This window comes from Podarcis raffonei, chromosome 3 (assembly GCF_027172205.1).
Source record: "Podarcis raffonei isolate rPodRaf1 chromosome 3, rPodRaf1.pri, whole genome shotgun sequence".
Classification (NCBI taxonomy): domain Eukaryota; kingdom Metazoa; phylum Chordata; class Lepidosauria; order Squamata; family Lacertidae; genus Podarcis; species Podarcis raffonei.
In genome coordinates, this window is record NC_070604.1 from 96,350,012 (window position 1) to 96,365,657 (window position 15,646).

Genomic DNA, 15,646 nt, shown 5'->3' on the forward strand with positions numbered 1-15,646 from the left:
AATAGGGTGACTTTTTGGCTCCACGGGACAGATCCTTATTAGGATCTGCATCAAGGGGCCAAATCTGGCAGATGGGCAGGACCCCCACCTGTCAATCACATGATATCATTATGTCATATGAAGGGGGAAACAGGCTTTTGCAATAACTTTTTTGTGAGTCACCCTGAATTTACTTACTAATAAAGATAGGATATAAATGGTCAAAATAAAATAAAGACATCTACAAGGGCATTGGGCAATATTTGTTTACAATGCTGCGATATGCTGGTCAGACCTACTGAAACACTCGGTTTTGTTCCCAAGCTGGACAAACCAACTGTCCTTACTGGAGGCATTATTAAACATTTGGTGGAATACTAAATCTGAGTAGTTAAGTTCCCGTTTGGATTTGAAATGAACATTTAACCCAGGCTCTTGGGTTTAAAAATGGGCTATTTTTATACCCATTATAGCTCTACAACATCTCCTAAATTTGAGACGGGACAGTGATCTGTCTCTGTCCAAACCTGTCCAAACTACCTCCTTTAGGATCAGAAAACTGAAGAACAATGCATTTATTACACAGGCAAACACAGGTTCCCAACACCATCTCTGCCAGATTCCTATAAAGGCTGGGGCTGCGTTTGTAGCACAGAAACAGCTGGTGGGATTAAGATGCTTGGCTCCCCCTATTCCATTGATTCTCCCCTGAAGATGTACCCTCCAGCTCTTTATCCCCCAATTGTGCTTATTCGAATCTCAGAGCTTGGCTGAGAAATGTAGGGTTAAAATGGCCAGGGTGGATTTGGAAGGAAGAATGGCTTAGGCGCCCTATCCTGCCTAACTCTTTCTTGCTTTAGTGTTACAAGGCAAACATGGGGATCCCACATTTGTCTCATAGCTTGCAGTTCAAGCCAAAGGGCCGCCAGTTAAACCTATTTCAAATGAAGCTTAAAGCCATAAGCAATAGCAAAGGGCTTGTGGATAACAGTTCTAATGAATTCAATCTATTCCTGAAATTAGCTCATTTTCTCAGTTGATTGCATCCCACCTTTAATGCTGCAAAACATTAAGTAACAGATAAAGTCAATGTATATCTGAAACTAAAATTAGAAGAGAAACTCAGTGTATTGTAAGTTTCACCATTAACAGCATTATGATTTTTATTAACGCTGCCAATCTGTATCCCTGAGGCTAGTTTTTAATTTCATGATATCATTTTCTTGTTCATAACCTAGGGCAGTTTTTGCATATGGGGCTATAGGTTATAAGTGGACACATCTAGAAAATGCATACTCAGTCTTTAAATTAATCAAACCAATTTATCTTTGTAAGAGGCAGGCTGTGAAAATGTAATCTTACATATATGTTATATAAACATAATGACAAAAGGGGCTACCCAGACACATACGGTGGTATTCAGCTAAGCTTTACTCCATGTAGATTCACTAAAATTAATAAGCACAACTAGGGTAGATTTATTAATTTCAATGGGTTGCCTCTGAGTAAAGCTTAGCTGAATACCACTCATAGAAGATTTCTGTTTCCAAGTACTCCTTGATGGGGTGTTATTGTTTTGTTTTTATGTTATGTATTTTGTTTTTATACTGTAAACCACCCTGTAGTCTTCATATGAAGGGTAATATACAAATTAATTTTTTAAAAAATTCTGCTGCATTTTTTCTACAGTATTTGTGTTTACAAGAATAACTAAAACATGCACAAATGCCTTTTTTCTGTAAATTTATAAGATCTAAGGATTGATGCATCTTGATTGAAGCTGTAACATGAAGTAATTATTTTTCCCACAGAGAGGATAGTTCCAGTAGACTAAGAAGATTATGATTTCCCTTTCTGAGTTGCTAAAAATGAAACAATCTGCCAAACAGGGCTGAAACGATGGGAGAAGACCCATGATGGCAAAAATCACATCAAGTGAAATTGTCGTTTGTGAGCAATTCTCAGACCAGGGAATCTGCAGCCTTGCGGATGTTTTTGATACCACCTCCCATCAGCCCCATTTAAAATGCCCAATGGTCAGGGATGATGGAAGCTGCTGTTGTTGGCATCAGTCTGTCTCGAGAGACAGTGGAGTGTGCCTCTGGGAGTGAAGTCAAGCCACTGAGTTAGCAGGACTGAAGTGTCCTCCCTGGGGCACAAGCCTGGGAGAAGTTGTATTCCAGTACCATCTGGAGAATCCCAGGTTCCCCACACCTATTTTAAAGGGATAGTGACACTCACTTGGTGTCTTGACCTACAGACCTTAAGGAACCAGTGAGGCCCAAGGGACAGAATGTTCACTACACGACTGAGTGATGGAGTTGAGTCCAACTCAGGGCTGGATTACTCTATAAACACTCTCAGTGCACATGGTGGACAGTAGTGGCAATATTCTCTTCTTAACCATCTCCAGCTCCTTGACCCCTGAGAGCCATATCTGGTAAAGGCACTGGAAAACTATCATGGCCTAGCAGCATGTGCCTTGTCTCAGCACCCATCCACCAGAATTAGGGCCCACATACATGTTGCAATTGGGGTCTTAAGCCTCTAGCACTACTTCATTATTCTACAGACTTGTTAATATAGAAAGTCCAGAGTATTTTTCTCCTGAGCAGATGGAAAGAGATAAATTCTGTGTTGTATGCATTTCAGCTTTGGGCTCACTCCAGTGGATTCAGTAGAATCATAGCTGCATACATACTTGTATAAACGAGATCATAATTTGGACCACATGCTTAGGTAAGAGAAAGAAGAAGACTACTTTATATATTGGATAATGGAGGCAATTCTTTCCATGAAGAAATAATTTAATTAGCACCATAAACTATTTAGAAATATATATAAAAAGAAATTTAAAGTTTCACTACTCAGTATTTTTATCTTTACCTGACCAGCTCATTATTCAAAGCAATAGCTTCCAGGTACTTCTTCAGTGCATAATAATTATGGATATATTTTCGCACGTAATAGCCTCGCCATCTTTTCTGAATCTAGTGGAGAAAAAGCACATATATTTGCTTCAATACTTTTTTTGCAAGAGAGATCACATTGTCAATATATATTAAAAATCTAGTTTTATGAGAGATGATAACGCTTTAACACCAAGCATGCATGTATACATAATTACAGGTATGAGGAAAAAGTAATATATTGAAATAGAACTTATTGATCAAAGAATGCTAAAGTGAACATGAGCTTACAATTGTTGTGTAAGATATTTTGCATATTCCAACGAATTTTGAGGGCCTTTGGAATGAAATCCATTCACCTGCTTTTCAAAGCAGTACCAAAAGAAATGTATTATATTCAAATCAAAGCAGTTAGCCACATTTAAGTTAATTACAGAGTATCATGTAAATTAACATCTAGCTTCTCTACATTTCAAATTTCACTAAAGCTATTACCTTAAGAATTGGTCTGTATTTTATCACATAGAAGGCTATCTGTCTCTGTCTGTTTAGAACTTTAAAGGCTCTTTCCCTACAACTAAGGAATGCTAGGTGGAGATGCTTGGCCACAAAACACATGATTCTGAATGCCGAAGGAAGTGATTGCTGAGCCATATTCACAAGGAAGGAGGTGCTGCTGTATTATCTCCCAGAGGGTTAAACTTTCCTGCCAGGTGGGATGGGGCAATGCAGGAAAGATAAGCTGTGGCTATTTCAAAAGAAAGCTCTGAAGGATCAAACAAAAGATCCATTTTGTCCAGCATACTGTTTCCACAATGGCCAGCCAAAGAGAAGCCCACAAGCAAAACATGAGAGCAACAGATAACTTCCACTCAGTTGCCCAGCATCAGGTATTCAGAGGCACACTGACTCCAATACTGGAGATAGTACACAGCCATCATGACTACTAGCCACTGATGGCGTATCATCCATCAATTTATCTAGACTCTTTTATCACCTGAGGTCTTGTGAAGAGTTCCAGAGCCTGTGTAGGGCCTTCCCAGAGCCCGGTAAGCAAGGCAGAGGGCTTAAAAGCACTTTCAAGGGTGGGAAAACACTTTGCGGAAAGAGCTTTTAAGCCCTCCACCCTTCTCTTCAGTTCTGGGTTGGCAGTGTGAGGGCTCTGGAGGTTCCCATGAGATCTCAGACAGCCCTGCAAAATCTTGAAATGGCCTCCAAAGCCTGGTAAGAAACTGTCTCCTGCCCGCTTTCTATTTATTTATTTTTTGGCAATCCACCTGAAGTAAAATCAGTGTATCATGACTGGCACTCTTAAACATAAACTATATAGAGGAGGGGTGAAAAACCTTGCAGAGCACAGCAGTGGGTTTGATGTATCAAAGTGAACTCTGAAGCATTCTAGGAGGTTCTAAAAGTATTCCAGAAGGCTAACTGGGTGGTAGGCCAAGAAAGAAGCAGTTGACATTCGGAGTAAAGTCATGTAGTGGTGTCAGATAAGACTTAAAACACACATACAGTGATGGTTCTGAATTGCCTTTAGCTATGAAGAAAACAAGCAGATAGCTCTTTATTACACAGCAGTAAAAAAATGAAATATTATTATAAAGTCAGGTGATTTTATGCTTTATGTGCCAATCATACTCTGGCTGGACTCCTGCTGGGCTTCACTGGGCTTCCCTTTCAGGTCTAAGTCTTGAACAGGACATAGAGCAGGCCTGAACAAATAGTGATCCACAAAGATGGATACAGCCCTGTGTTGTGTCATGAGACGTGCTTGACAAACCCTCTGTTCTGGCAGCCCCAGGCAGGCAGCAAACTCGGGAGGTTAACTGAACTTATGGAATGCTATACAGTACAAGACTCGCAAACCACATTTAGCTTTATGGGTCAACTGTTGTTGAAATCTTAAGTGGACAGCATGCATCTTTTGAGACACCTGTGTATGCAACACCCTACACATTTTTAATCCTTACATCTCATTGGATGTTTTCCAGTACTAGTACTATCCCAAATGGCACACACATTGTCATCAATAGCTTTTCCGGTACAGTCATAGTTTTATATACTCTACATTCCCTATCATCTATTGTCTGAGCTGAAGAGTCCTAGCCATTTTAGTCTCTCCATATGCCAGAGCTTTTTTCTGGTGTTTCCCAACATAGTGCAGGACACACAACTACCTACCTGACTTTGCTGAATTGGTTAAAAAATGTAATACTTCCACCACCGTATCTTACAATTCCAAGGTGAATATTTACACACTCCTACAAAAGGCGAGTGTGTATGCCCTTCAAAGTAATTAGCAAGTTTCAATGGTGATTGGTACCAAACAATTATTGTCATTGATCAGTACCAAACAGATAATTTTAAACAAAGTCATTGTGTGCTCAGCAGATTACAGCTTGTTAACGGGCAAGTTCTAAATGACCTCTTAAGCTAGTCAAATCAATGATGCATATTCCTCATTAAGTAACATCAAAATGTAAGTGGTCTTATAAATAATGTTTATTTTAAGCACTAAAACAAATGGCAAAACCTTGATATATCAAAAGCCATCTGCTCACACAAAGATTGTTCCTTTAAAAAACATGGATTACTTTTGTTGTTGAAAATTCACAGCAACCCTTAAATCTTCCAAATGAAAAGGATGAATATATAACAACCCACTATACTAAAAGTAAATCTGATTCATGGAAAATTATGCATTATAATAATTGCTTTCTTTGTGCTTTTTCTTGTTCTAAAGGTGAGAGTTTGACAGTAGTGGGTTAGATATAATTAAGGGACAGCTTTAAAGAATGCACAGTGACACAAAAGCCATTACACCAACCAGGTGTTTTGCCTTTCTGCCCGAATCTAATTTTAAAACTGTTTTTCAAAACGGAAGATATGCTGCACTGGTACAATGAAGCCGTATCAGGCTGCCCAAGGCTGCCCAAGGCTTTTATTTTTTATTTTTTACTTAACACACACACAGCATTTTTTTCTCTCCCTTTTCACCTGAAGGCATTAGCCTATGGGCAAGATTCAGCAATTTAGCAGCATGGGACTGCATAAGGAAAAGGAAAACACTGATAGGCTGGATACAGCGTACAACTTTTTATTTCCTGTCTTTACACCAGCGGATTAATTTTCAGGTATTACGCTCCAGTTTTATGCCAATATTTATGCCAATGATTTTACAGGGTTTGTGGTAATATAAACGCAAGCATCACGACAATTATGGTGGCCCTCCTCTGCTGAACACCAAGCACAATCTCACTTAAATTAAAGAAACATTGCTAAATGCATTAAAATTGGGAGGTTTAAGGGTTGAATCAAGATACGCTGTTATGAAAACGGAAGACTGCCTCCCATTTGTAGAAGTGAGTCAAATGCAGAAGAGGCTTCCATTCAGCAAACGGGATGTTGCCACATCAGGAAGGAGGGAAGGCAATTTCCACAGATCTCCTCTCCCTTCTGCAACCTCCGGTGCCATCTCCCATTCTGTTCCAGAGGGTCTCTCAACTCCCTGAAACATATTTCAACCACGGGGGTATGGGGAATCGGCAAAAATTGCCTAGCCTCTTCTGCAGGTGAGAGCATCCAGTTTGCGGAGTTCCACTCCATGCAACTTTAGATCCAATCCTATGGATTTCAGAGTCTGGAATGTTGAGACCTAGGTATCCCCCACCCCTTAGCTTGACACTAGGCTTCCTACAGAGTATCTATACCGTCACTGATCTAGATTACCCAGAATGTCATCTCAGGTAATCCAGATACATGGTTTCTAAGGGATGGGCAGAAGAAGTCATACTTTGATTTTCATCCTTAGTACTCTGCACAAGTAAGCTGAGGCTGACAGAAGGTGTGCATGTGAAATACAGGAAGAATGTCTGCAAAAGAGGGACTGGGTGCATGTGTGTACTTCCACATGGTCAGGGCCAGTGTGATTATGGTGTCATACAAGAGAGACATGGGTTCAAATCCAGTCATGACTCTGAACCAGTCATTCTCATTTAATCTAACCTACCTCATAGGACTGTTGTGAAGATAAAGGGGGAATGAAAAGAATCATGTAGACCGCCCTAAGAGGAAAGGTGGAGAAAATGCACTCAATCATAGATAGCAAAGGCTTCAACACAACAATGCAGGGTTGCACATGCACTTCCTCAGAAATAGCACTGATCGGGGGGGGTGGGGGGGAGGGGGGCTGCACCTGTTCTCTGTTCCCACCTCTTGAACAATGATCAGTGTGGTATCCAATGATATTATTCAATTTTTTAAAAAAACAACCACAACCACAGATTATTTAAATCTTGTAAGGACAATGCACATACACCCAAGCTGCTGGAAGAAGAAGAAGAAGAGGAGGAGGAGGAGGAGTTTGGATTTGATATCCCTCTTTATCACTACCCAAAGGAGTCTCAAAGCGGCTAACATTCTCCTTTCCCTTCCTCCCCCACAACAAACACTCTGTGAGGTGAGTGGGGCTGAGAGACTTCAGAGAAGTGTGACTAGCCCAAGGTCACCCAGCAGCTGCATGTGGAGGAGTGGAGACAAGAACCCAGTTCACCAGATTACGAGTCTACTGCTCTTAACCACTACACCACACTTTGCACAACTGAAAACTATACATGCATCAACCATTACCATGGATGAAAACTGCCTGTGTACATGTTTGATCCTAGCAGAACTAGGGCAGAAATTAAACAGGTTTCACTTCTGGTCTGAGTCACATGATACAGCAAGGTAAGCTGAAGGTAAGCAGGTCTGGGTCTGAGCAGTGTCTGAATGGGAGGTTACCAGTGAACTCTGTGTAAGCTGCTTTGAGTCCATGATAGAAGAAAATTGGTGGGTGGGTGGGTGTACACATATATAAATGAATAATATTTTAATAGCTATGACAAGCGCCTCAACATTTGGAATAGAGAAGAATTCACACATCAATATCTTAAATCAAACAGAAATTTTCAAAAATGCAACTTAGATTACTTAGTGTAACTTTAAATTTGTAACTATGTACCATTTCCTCACTTTACCATCAGCATATCAATCAAGTGTATATTATTCTGGGTTGCTCATTTTATTAAAAGCAAATTCAGAGCACAATTGACTTTTCATTTGTTTAACAAGTGAAGAAATATTTACCCTGACAGCCATTTCATTGTAGAAATTCATCTTCATAATAAAATATGCTGTCTGTGAATCAAGGAGGGGTGGGGGGAAAGATGGCATACATTTCAGTTACACAAAGACAGTACTCCTATTTTTACATATAAAAGATAAGAATCTTTATACATAATACATAATAAGAGTTCTAGGCTTAGAGAGAATAAAATCAAACTTTGTATTGAAGAGATAGGCTTCCTAATACATAATGCAGGCTTAACCAGAAAAATCTATGGTAGTCAAACTAGCAGCTAATGGAGATATATGATCATAAAATGCTCTCCGCTGAGTTTGATAATCAATGGTGCTCTACTGAGAGTAGAATAACAAAGCAGAAATATTCACAAGTGCTGGTGACACGTAGTATTGTATGATTTATTCACTGGGGTTCTTTTAACCAAAACTCACAGAAACATAAAAGGAATTCATATTTCAAGACGTCTGGTTTAATGAAAAATTCAAAGAAATGCTGTCTTCAGTCGAAATCGTTCAAGGATATGGATGCAGTGATGGAGCAAAATTGTGCCTTCCAACCATCTGTACTAAATGTTATGTACTTAGTTGCCTCCTGAGTAATTCTTGGGAATTTTGTTTCATTTAATATTCATTCCAACATCATAAAATCATAAATACAATGATAACATGTTACAGTGAATCCCCTGATATAGAAAACATTTCCTGGTTCCCTTCCAATAAAGGCGAATCCCACTCTGAGTGAAAGAATCCCCTGTTATAGCAAACACTCACTTGGCAGGATAGGTTATTTTAATGGATACATCACTTTACACTAAGCTTTCACATCTGTTCCGCCCTCTAATTACAAATGCAAAATGAACATAATTCACAACTGCATCATAAAAAGTAAAATAAGTACTTTCAAGGCAGAAGATGTCCTTTATTCAGCATAAGTTGCAGACTTGGAGGGGAGGGGGACTACAAATCAGAGGGAAAAGTGATATGTGGTTTCCTTTTCTCTCACTACTCCCCTCACCCTCCCTGGCAAAGAAGAATTCACCGTAAAAGGGTTTCACTGTAATTAGTGTTATTTGAATTGCCTAGTCTGATCCAAAGCAAATTGTCTGTGGAGAGCAGCAGGACTGGATTATTTATCAACAGTCTGGGCAATTAAGAAACAGTTGGCTGCAATATGTTATTTACAAATGAACACAATGATGCTACTTCATTTTAAAATTCGCTTTCTTCATTACATTAGGCCAGGCATAATTCCTTTCATTTAATTAAAGGAGGTCTTAAAATGCTGGCTTTAATATTATATTACTTCCTTTCTAATATAGCAAAAAATTATCACAGGGAAGGGATAGCTTTTTAAAAACCAAAAAAACTGAAAATCTGTTGTTTTAAAGCCTTGGAACAGCTTATTAGGTTGCGGGTAGGATTCACTCTCCTTTTGAGAACTCCTGAGTAGGACTACTCTCAATGAGGCTTGCGTTAAGCACCAAATTTAAAAGGCACTGAATGCAAGCTCTGCTTGCAGAGGAACAACTGGAAAGGTGTGTGCGCACCAAGGCTCCCAGTTGCCCCTTCCTAACTGTGGCTTTATCTGCCCCACACTTGATGTCTCAGATGTGGGGCAGGTGGCCAGTTGTGGGGAAATGTCCTTGCAAGTCAAATTAGGCCCCTTGGCAGGCCTAATCTGGCTTGCAAATCAGAGGTTCCCCATGCCAACTTTAGTAGGAGTGCAGCCCCATCTGGTAGAGATAAGGCCAATGAAGTCAAGGATATTCCCTCTCATTCTTCCCTTGAATTCAGATCTTTAATACTCTATTCTTTTTCTAAGAGCAACAGAACCTGTGAGTCTACAACCAGCCTAGAAAAGTTAACAAGACCTGCCGGTAATTTATTTCCCCCTCTTTAATCCTGAAACATTTATACCCGATCAACAGCATGTGAATTTAAAAGCTAGCAAGTACTTGGCGCCAAACGTAAGAGATTTCACCTACTTTGTATTTGCGTACAGTCTTATGGAAAGCTTACAATAATTTTTAATTACAAATTTAGTTTTTACCTCCACCATTTCTCTGAATTTTTGTCTTCCTTGATAACCCCGCCACCATTTCTGAATAAAAACCATCATTTTGTTCAGATACCTGAAACAAAATACCTTGGTAAGATTTTTTCCCCCTGGAAATAGTGAAAAGTTGAACCATTTTTAAAAAATCCAGTGCATGCAGCAGTCTAGCTTGACAATTAAAATTTGGAGACTTTTTATATCAATATGCATCCTAAATTTGAGGTGGCAGCTTAAATCTTGATGCTTTCATCCAAATTTTTGGAATACATGGTATCAATTTGGGATTAAAAGCACTAAAGTCTTGCCTGAATCATGGACCCTTTCCAATGTAACTTCTTATGGAGCCACAAAAGGAATAGGGAAGAGGATGTGAAGCGTTAACAGTTTTAAGTCAGTGTCAGCTTCTGACAAGGATAAGCTGGCAAAAATATAATCATCTCTGGCTGCTTTCCACTTTAGGCTTGTCTGAACTTTGAGCCTTAGAAGAATAGTACCAAATTTCACTAGGCTGGTTTGGACATAACATTGTTGGCTTAATAAACCATAGTTTATCCAAGTGGGAGCAAGCGATGGGCCCACACTCTTCCTCTTTGTTCCTCTCCATCCTTCTTCCACTTGTACACCAGCTTCTGCACCAGATCCTATTACATCCAAAACAAAGAACTGCTTGGTCTGTTTTCAGATCTTGGTTAACAGCCACATTAAGCCACAGTTTCCTGTTCCAGACATAATGGTAAGCTTTGGTTTGTCTGAAGCTGGCATGCAGGAGGAGAAGGGGGGTGGGGATGGATGACAGTGGAAAGCACTGCCCCAGTGGTTGTTTTTGACTTAATACCATATTTTTCGCTCTATAAGATGCACCAGACCGTAAGACACACCTAGTTGTTGGAGGAGGAAAACAAGAAAAAAAATATTCTGAATCCCAGAAGCCAGAACAGCAAGAGGGATGGCTGCACAGCTCCGTAAGACGCACACACATTTCCCCTAACTTTTTAGGAGGGAAAAAGTGAGTCTTATAGAGCAAAAAATATGGTAATTTACTGTCTATAAAGTCAGCAACATTAAGTTCTCTGCACATATTCCTCAATGCACAAGCCTGCTGCACAGGGTATAGAAAGGTTGGCAAACCCACATGCTTCTCTACACGAAGCCCCAACTATTAGTGATTGCCAGGTTGTAACCTGGAAAACTTCTTAGCTTTAAAGTCTGCAGCTGCATTTGGAGATGGTGGTTTCTACCATCTCTTACAAGCTGTTTCTGCCATCTTCACCCAGCCTACTATAATGAGAAGTATGTCGTCACAACAAACAGGGAGGAGCAGATTAGAGAAGAAAAGCAGGCAGGAGAAACTGCAGCTGCCAGATTCAGCAACAGATTTTTAAGTAAAGGGGACATTTCCAGGATGCAGTCTGGTATTACCACGAGCTCCACACTGCATCCCACAGATACAACAGATATGATCACAGAATTGTAGAGTTGGATGGGATCACGAGGGTCAACTAGTCCAACTCCTGCAATGCAGGAATCTTTTGCCCAATGTGAGGGCTGAACTCATGACTCTGAGATTAAGGGTCTCTACCAACTGAACTATATGTGCAGTCTTTTGTCTATTTAGATACTTTGCAAAAGTCTAGAGAAGCCAGGTGTTAAAAACTTATCTCTTCAAACAGAGTACTTTTCAGAGACATCTTGTCAAGTGAATGTCACATGACTGACATTCATAAATAAATGACTAAAGGGATTTAAATTATTTCCTCCTGCTTATTTAGCCTAGCAATTTTAAATAAAATAAAGAAGAAAATAAGAAGAAAATTTCAAAATAGCCGAAAGCTATTAATTTTTTTCATTTGAAAAATAAGGGGGTTCGATAAGGGGGGTTTGGGCAACCAAAATGGTCAAAGGCCTGGAAACGATGCCTTATGAGGAACGCCTAAGGGAGCTGGGCATGTTTAGCCTGAAGAAGAGGAGGCTAAGGGGTGATATGATAGCCATGTTCAAATATATAAAAGGATGTCACATAGAGGAGGGAGAAAGGTTGTTTTCTGCTGCTCCAGAGAAGCGGACACGGAGCAATGGATCCAAACTACAAGAAAGAAGATTCCACCTAAACATTAGGAAGAACTTCCTGACAGTAAGAGCTGTTCGACAGTGGAATTTGCTGCCAAGGAGTGTGGTGGAGTCTCCTTCTTTGGAGGTCTTTAAGCAGAGGCTTGACAACCATATGTCAGGAGTGCTCTGATGGTGTTTCCTGCTTGGCAGGGGGTTGGACTCGATGGCCCTTGTGGTCTCTTCCAACTCTATGATTCTATGATTCTATGATTCTATGATATGCAAAGCAAGTTCTTAACTTCAGAGAGACTTGGCAAAGTGGTAAATAACATACAGATTAAGGGTGTAACCTAAAATCATTTTAAATAAAGGTGTAACCTAAAATCATTTTAAATAAAGGCTTATGATATCAGTGGGAGTGACTTCCAAGTATGCATGTCTACAATTTGGATGCAGATCAAATTACCGGATATACGCTCGGACTTTGCATCCTCGAAACCAACTCTGAATTTTTACAGCAGCATAATATTCTGTTTTTCTATATTCATCTACGCATCTGAAAACACAAGAAATGGTTTTTCACAATTTGCATTTTGGTCAGCCATACAATTAAGTGACATATAAATAAACAAATATTATTATTCAAGAACAGAATAAACAAACAATATATTATCTGAGTAAGATCACATTCTTTTATTAAACCTAGTAAAACAATTTTGTCTTATAACTGATAGGCAGTAAATAAAGTGTGGTGTCCAACATCCTTGCAGTCTTTCCTGATGGAGAAATGATTGCTGCCTCACAGAAAACAATGTTAGCGTAGCTGTAATTATGGTATATTATGTGAACTCAAAAACAAAAAAAGCAGAAAAGACAGGAATTGGGGTGGGGTTATTCCCTGGATCATAATTATTTTTAAAATTACTCTAATGCCAATCATTATTGAATCCATATTGGACAAGATGGGGTGGGTGGGACTGTGTGTGTGTGTGTGTGTGTGTGTGTGTGTGTGTGTTATGTTAGCCATGCAAAGTAGCCCAGTGTAGCTATAACTTTTTTTGCCGGAAAAGGAAAGAGTTTGAATAGTATATGACAACCTAGGAAAGTTATCAACCTGGTGGATTGCTTTGGGTTTTGTTTTGTTTTTGAGGGAAATGCAGTGGGGTGATAGACTCTGAAGTTGACTGTGGTAGTAGTGCAATTAATTAAGAGGGAAAGAAGAGAGTGTGGGAACAAACAGAGAGTTTCAGTGGTGAGTGGAAGGATGTCTGGATGCCACATCTACAACTCATAATCAACCCAAGGGTAGTCCTAAATACAAGTTTCTGAGATGCCAGGTCTACTTGGGCTTGTTTGTCTATTTACAGTGGTACCTCAGGTTAAGAACTTAATTCATTCCGGAGGTCCATTCTTAACCTGAAACTGTTCTTAACCTGAAGCACCACTTTAGCTAATGGGGCCTCCCACTGCCGCTGCGCCACCGGAGCACAATTTCTGTTTTCATCCTGAAGCAAAGTTCTTAACCCGAAGTACTATTTCTGGGTTAGCGGAGTCTGTAACCTGAAGCGTATGTAACCTGAAGCATGTGTAACCCGAGATACCACTGTATTCTATTTCTTTGAGAGATATCCATGCCTCTTGATATCCTGGGTAGGGGGGACATTTTATTTATTTATTCGTTTTTTAAACATTTATATCCCACCTTTCTCCAATCATTGAAATCAAGGCACAACATAGATGTGGTTCCAAGGAAGTCGCTCACTGGAGGCACTGACCAGCCCTAGATCAGCTTAGTTTTGCCAAGATGGCCACTTGTTACCTTCAAACCATAACTTGGCATCTTTCTAGGACCATCTTTCTAGGAAGCCTTGCAAGCAAAGGGAAGCACTGTAAGAGTATTCCACTAGTGACAGGGCAGTGGTGTGAGCCCCCTTGACTGGACTTAACCATCCAGGAGTCCTTTACCTTTTTTACCATGCTAGTTTGGATGGCCAGGTGCAACGTGGATAGGTCTCCCACACCTTTAATAGGGAGAGATTTCAACAAGCCTGAACTGCCCCTCCCAAAATCTTAATCTAAGCAGTTGCTAAAGGTGCAGCAGCAAACCAAACCCCTCACTTTTCTTTTGCCCACCCCATGCCCCTGCTCCCCCTCCCAGAAATGAAGTGGGGGGGGGAAGGTCTCCCCTTTCGATTTTTTTTTGCGCAATCCACTTGTTCACCTGTGGATTTTATGCTACTGGGAGCAGAGGAAGAGAGGGAAAGGGCAGCTTCTGCTGCTGCTCCGAGGTCAAAACAAAAGAAGAAATTATCTCTCCCCCCTCTCCCCCCCCCCGCAGCAAACCTGGGAACTTTCCGGGGGGGGAGGGAGTGGCTGCTCCGCGGTCAGGCTGGGGAGTGCGGCGCGAGCGTGAGGGCGAGAGGAAGCTTTACCTGTTCCTAGAGTAATACTCCCCCTTGAAGAGCGGCAGCCTCTCTTGCAGCCTGGCCAGAGTGGCCATCTTCCCCCCTCCCAGCCAGCTCCCATTGATGGTGTACAAGGAGTCGGCATGGCAACCGGGACGTACCACCTGAGACGGGGTGGGGGTGGGGAAAGGGACCAGAGGGAAGGCGCTTTAAGCCTGACGGCGGGGAGGGCGTAGAGGAAGGCAGGACGAAGCGGGTCAAGCGGTGGTCGCGGCGAGGACGAAGACGCCCCGCTGCTACTGCTGCCGCCGCCGTTCCTGCTGCTGCTGCTGCTTCGGCGACCCCTGCCAAGGGAGGAATGGTCGGGCCCGGTTTCCTCCCAGCGCCGCGGCTGCTTCCGGGATTCCATCATGGGGGACTGAGGAAGCGCAGCAGTCCCAGAGCTGGCCCGGTGGACGGCCACCTTCCCCCGAGTCTCTGCGAAGCGGCACCCGCCTCCCCAGGGAGCGGCCGACGGCGGGCGCCGGGTACATGTTCCGGGGGGCTGAGCCCAACCCGAGCAGACCTCCGGCCGCCAGGAAGAGCTGGTGAGGGGCAGGGCTGGGGCAGGAGGAAGGGGTGGAGGAAGGAGGTGGAGGGTGAGGCCTGGCTCTAGGGAGGGAGGCGAGCAGGTGGGGGGCAGGCGGCCCTGTCAGCTGAACGGGGGTGGCTGGCTGGGGGGTTGCTCCGCTCCGCTGCTGGGCTTTGAGCAGCATCTCCGCCTTCAGAAACAGGCAGGTGAAGTAGCTGCAGCATGGACGCCCCTGTAGTGACCTGCTGGCTGCAGGGGGGTTCGCTGAAGGTTAGCAACCCCTGGCTGTGATACGTTTGCCAACGGGGTGCAGGTTTTGGATTGGAAAAGAAATGGAGCGGCTCCCAAACTTTCCTCCCCACGAACCACTTGAACGTTGCTGAGGGTCTGGGTGGACCACGTAATGCACACATACACACGGTTTCCTACTTGCTGTAATAATTGGTAATGCGTTGTGCCGGGCGCTATATGATTTTTAATTGTGTTTTTATTGCTTCCTTTATGGCCTGTGTGTTGCATTTGTTTCACGACACAGTAGAATTCAAACTGA

The 15,646-nt window shown here is 41.9% G+C and overlaps 2 protein-coding genes across 7 annotated transcripts in view; one reads left to right on the top strand and one right to left on the bottom strand.

Annotated features, from left to right (window-relative positions):
- Positions 1-14,694, bottom strand: part of SPATA17 (spermatogenesis associated 17) — a 74,187-nt gene extending 59,493 nt beyond the window's left edge. Inside the window, exons 1-5 of one of the 2 annotated variants that reach the window (XM_053383182.1) lie at positions 14,553-14,691; positions 12,587-12,676; positions 10,066-10,147; positions 8,019-8,069; positions 2,866-2,969 (exon numbers count right to left, since the gene is read on the bottom strand). In XM_053383182.1, coding sequence (XP_053239157.1) covers positions 2,866-2,969; positions 8,019-8,069; positions 10,066-10,147; positions 12,587-12,676; positions 14,553-14,620 — 395 coding nt within the window. In that variant the 5' untranslated portion in view covers positions 14,621-14,691. Of the gene's footprint in view, positions 1-2,865; positions 2,970-8,018; positions 8,070-10,065; positions 10,148-12,586; positions 12,677-14,552 lie in introns of both variants that reach the window. The other variant, XM_053383181.1, reaches the window with a different exon arrangement.
- Positions 14,695-14,778: 84 nt separating this feature from the next.
- GPATCH2 (G-patch domain containing 2) overlaps positions 14,779-15,646 on the top strand; it is a 108,843-nt gene continuing 107,975 nt past the window's right edge. For 2 of the 5 annotated variants that reach the window (XR_008329696.1, XM_053383165.1), the window contains exon 1: positions 14,779-15,112. Coding sequence is in view for 3 of the 5 variants with exons in the window: in XM_053383165.1 (XP_053239140.1) it covers positions 15,057-15,112 (56 nt within the window). In the remaining 2 variants the exon portion in view is untranslated. The remainder of the gene's footprint in view (positions 15,113-15,646) is intronic. The other 3 variants (XM_053383164.1, XM_053383161.1, XM_053383163.1) reach the window with 3 other exon arrangements.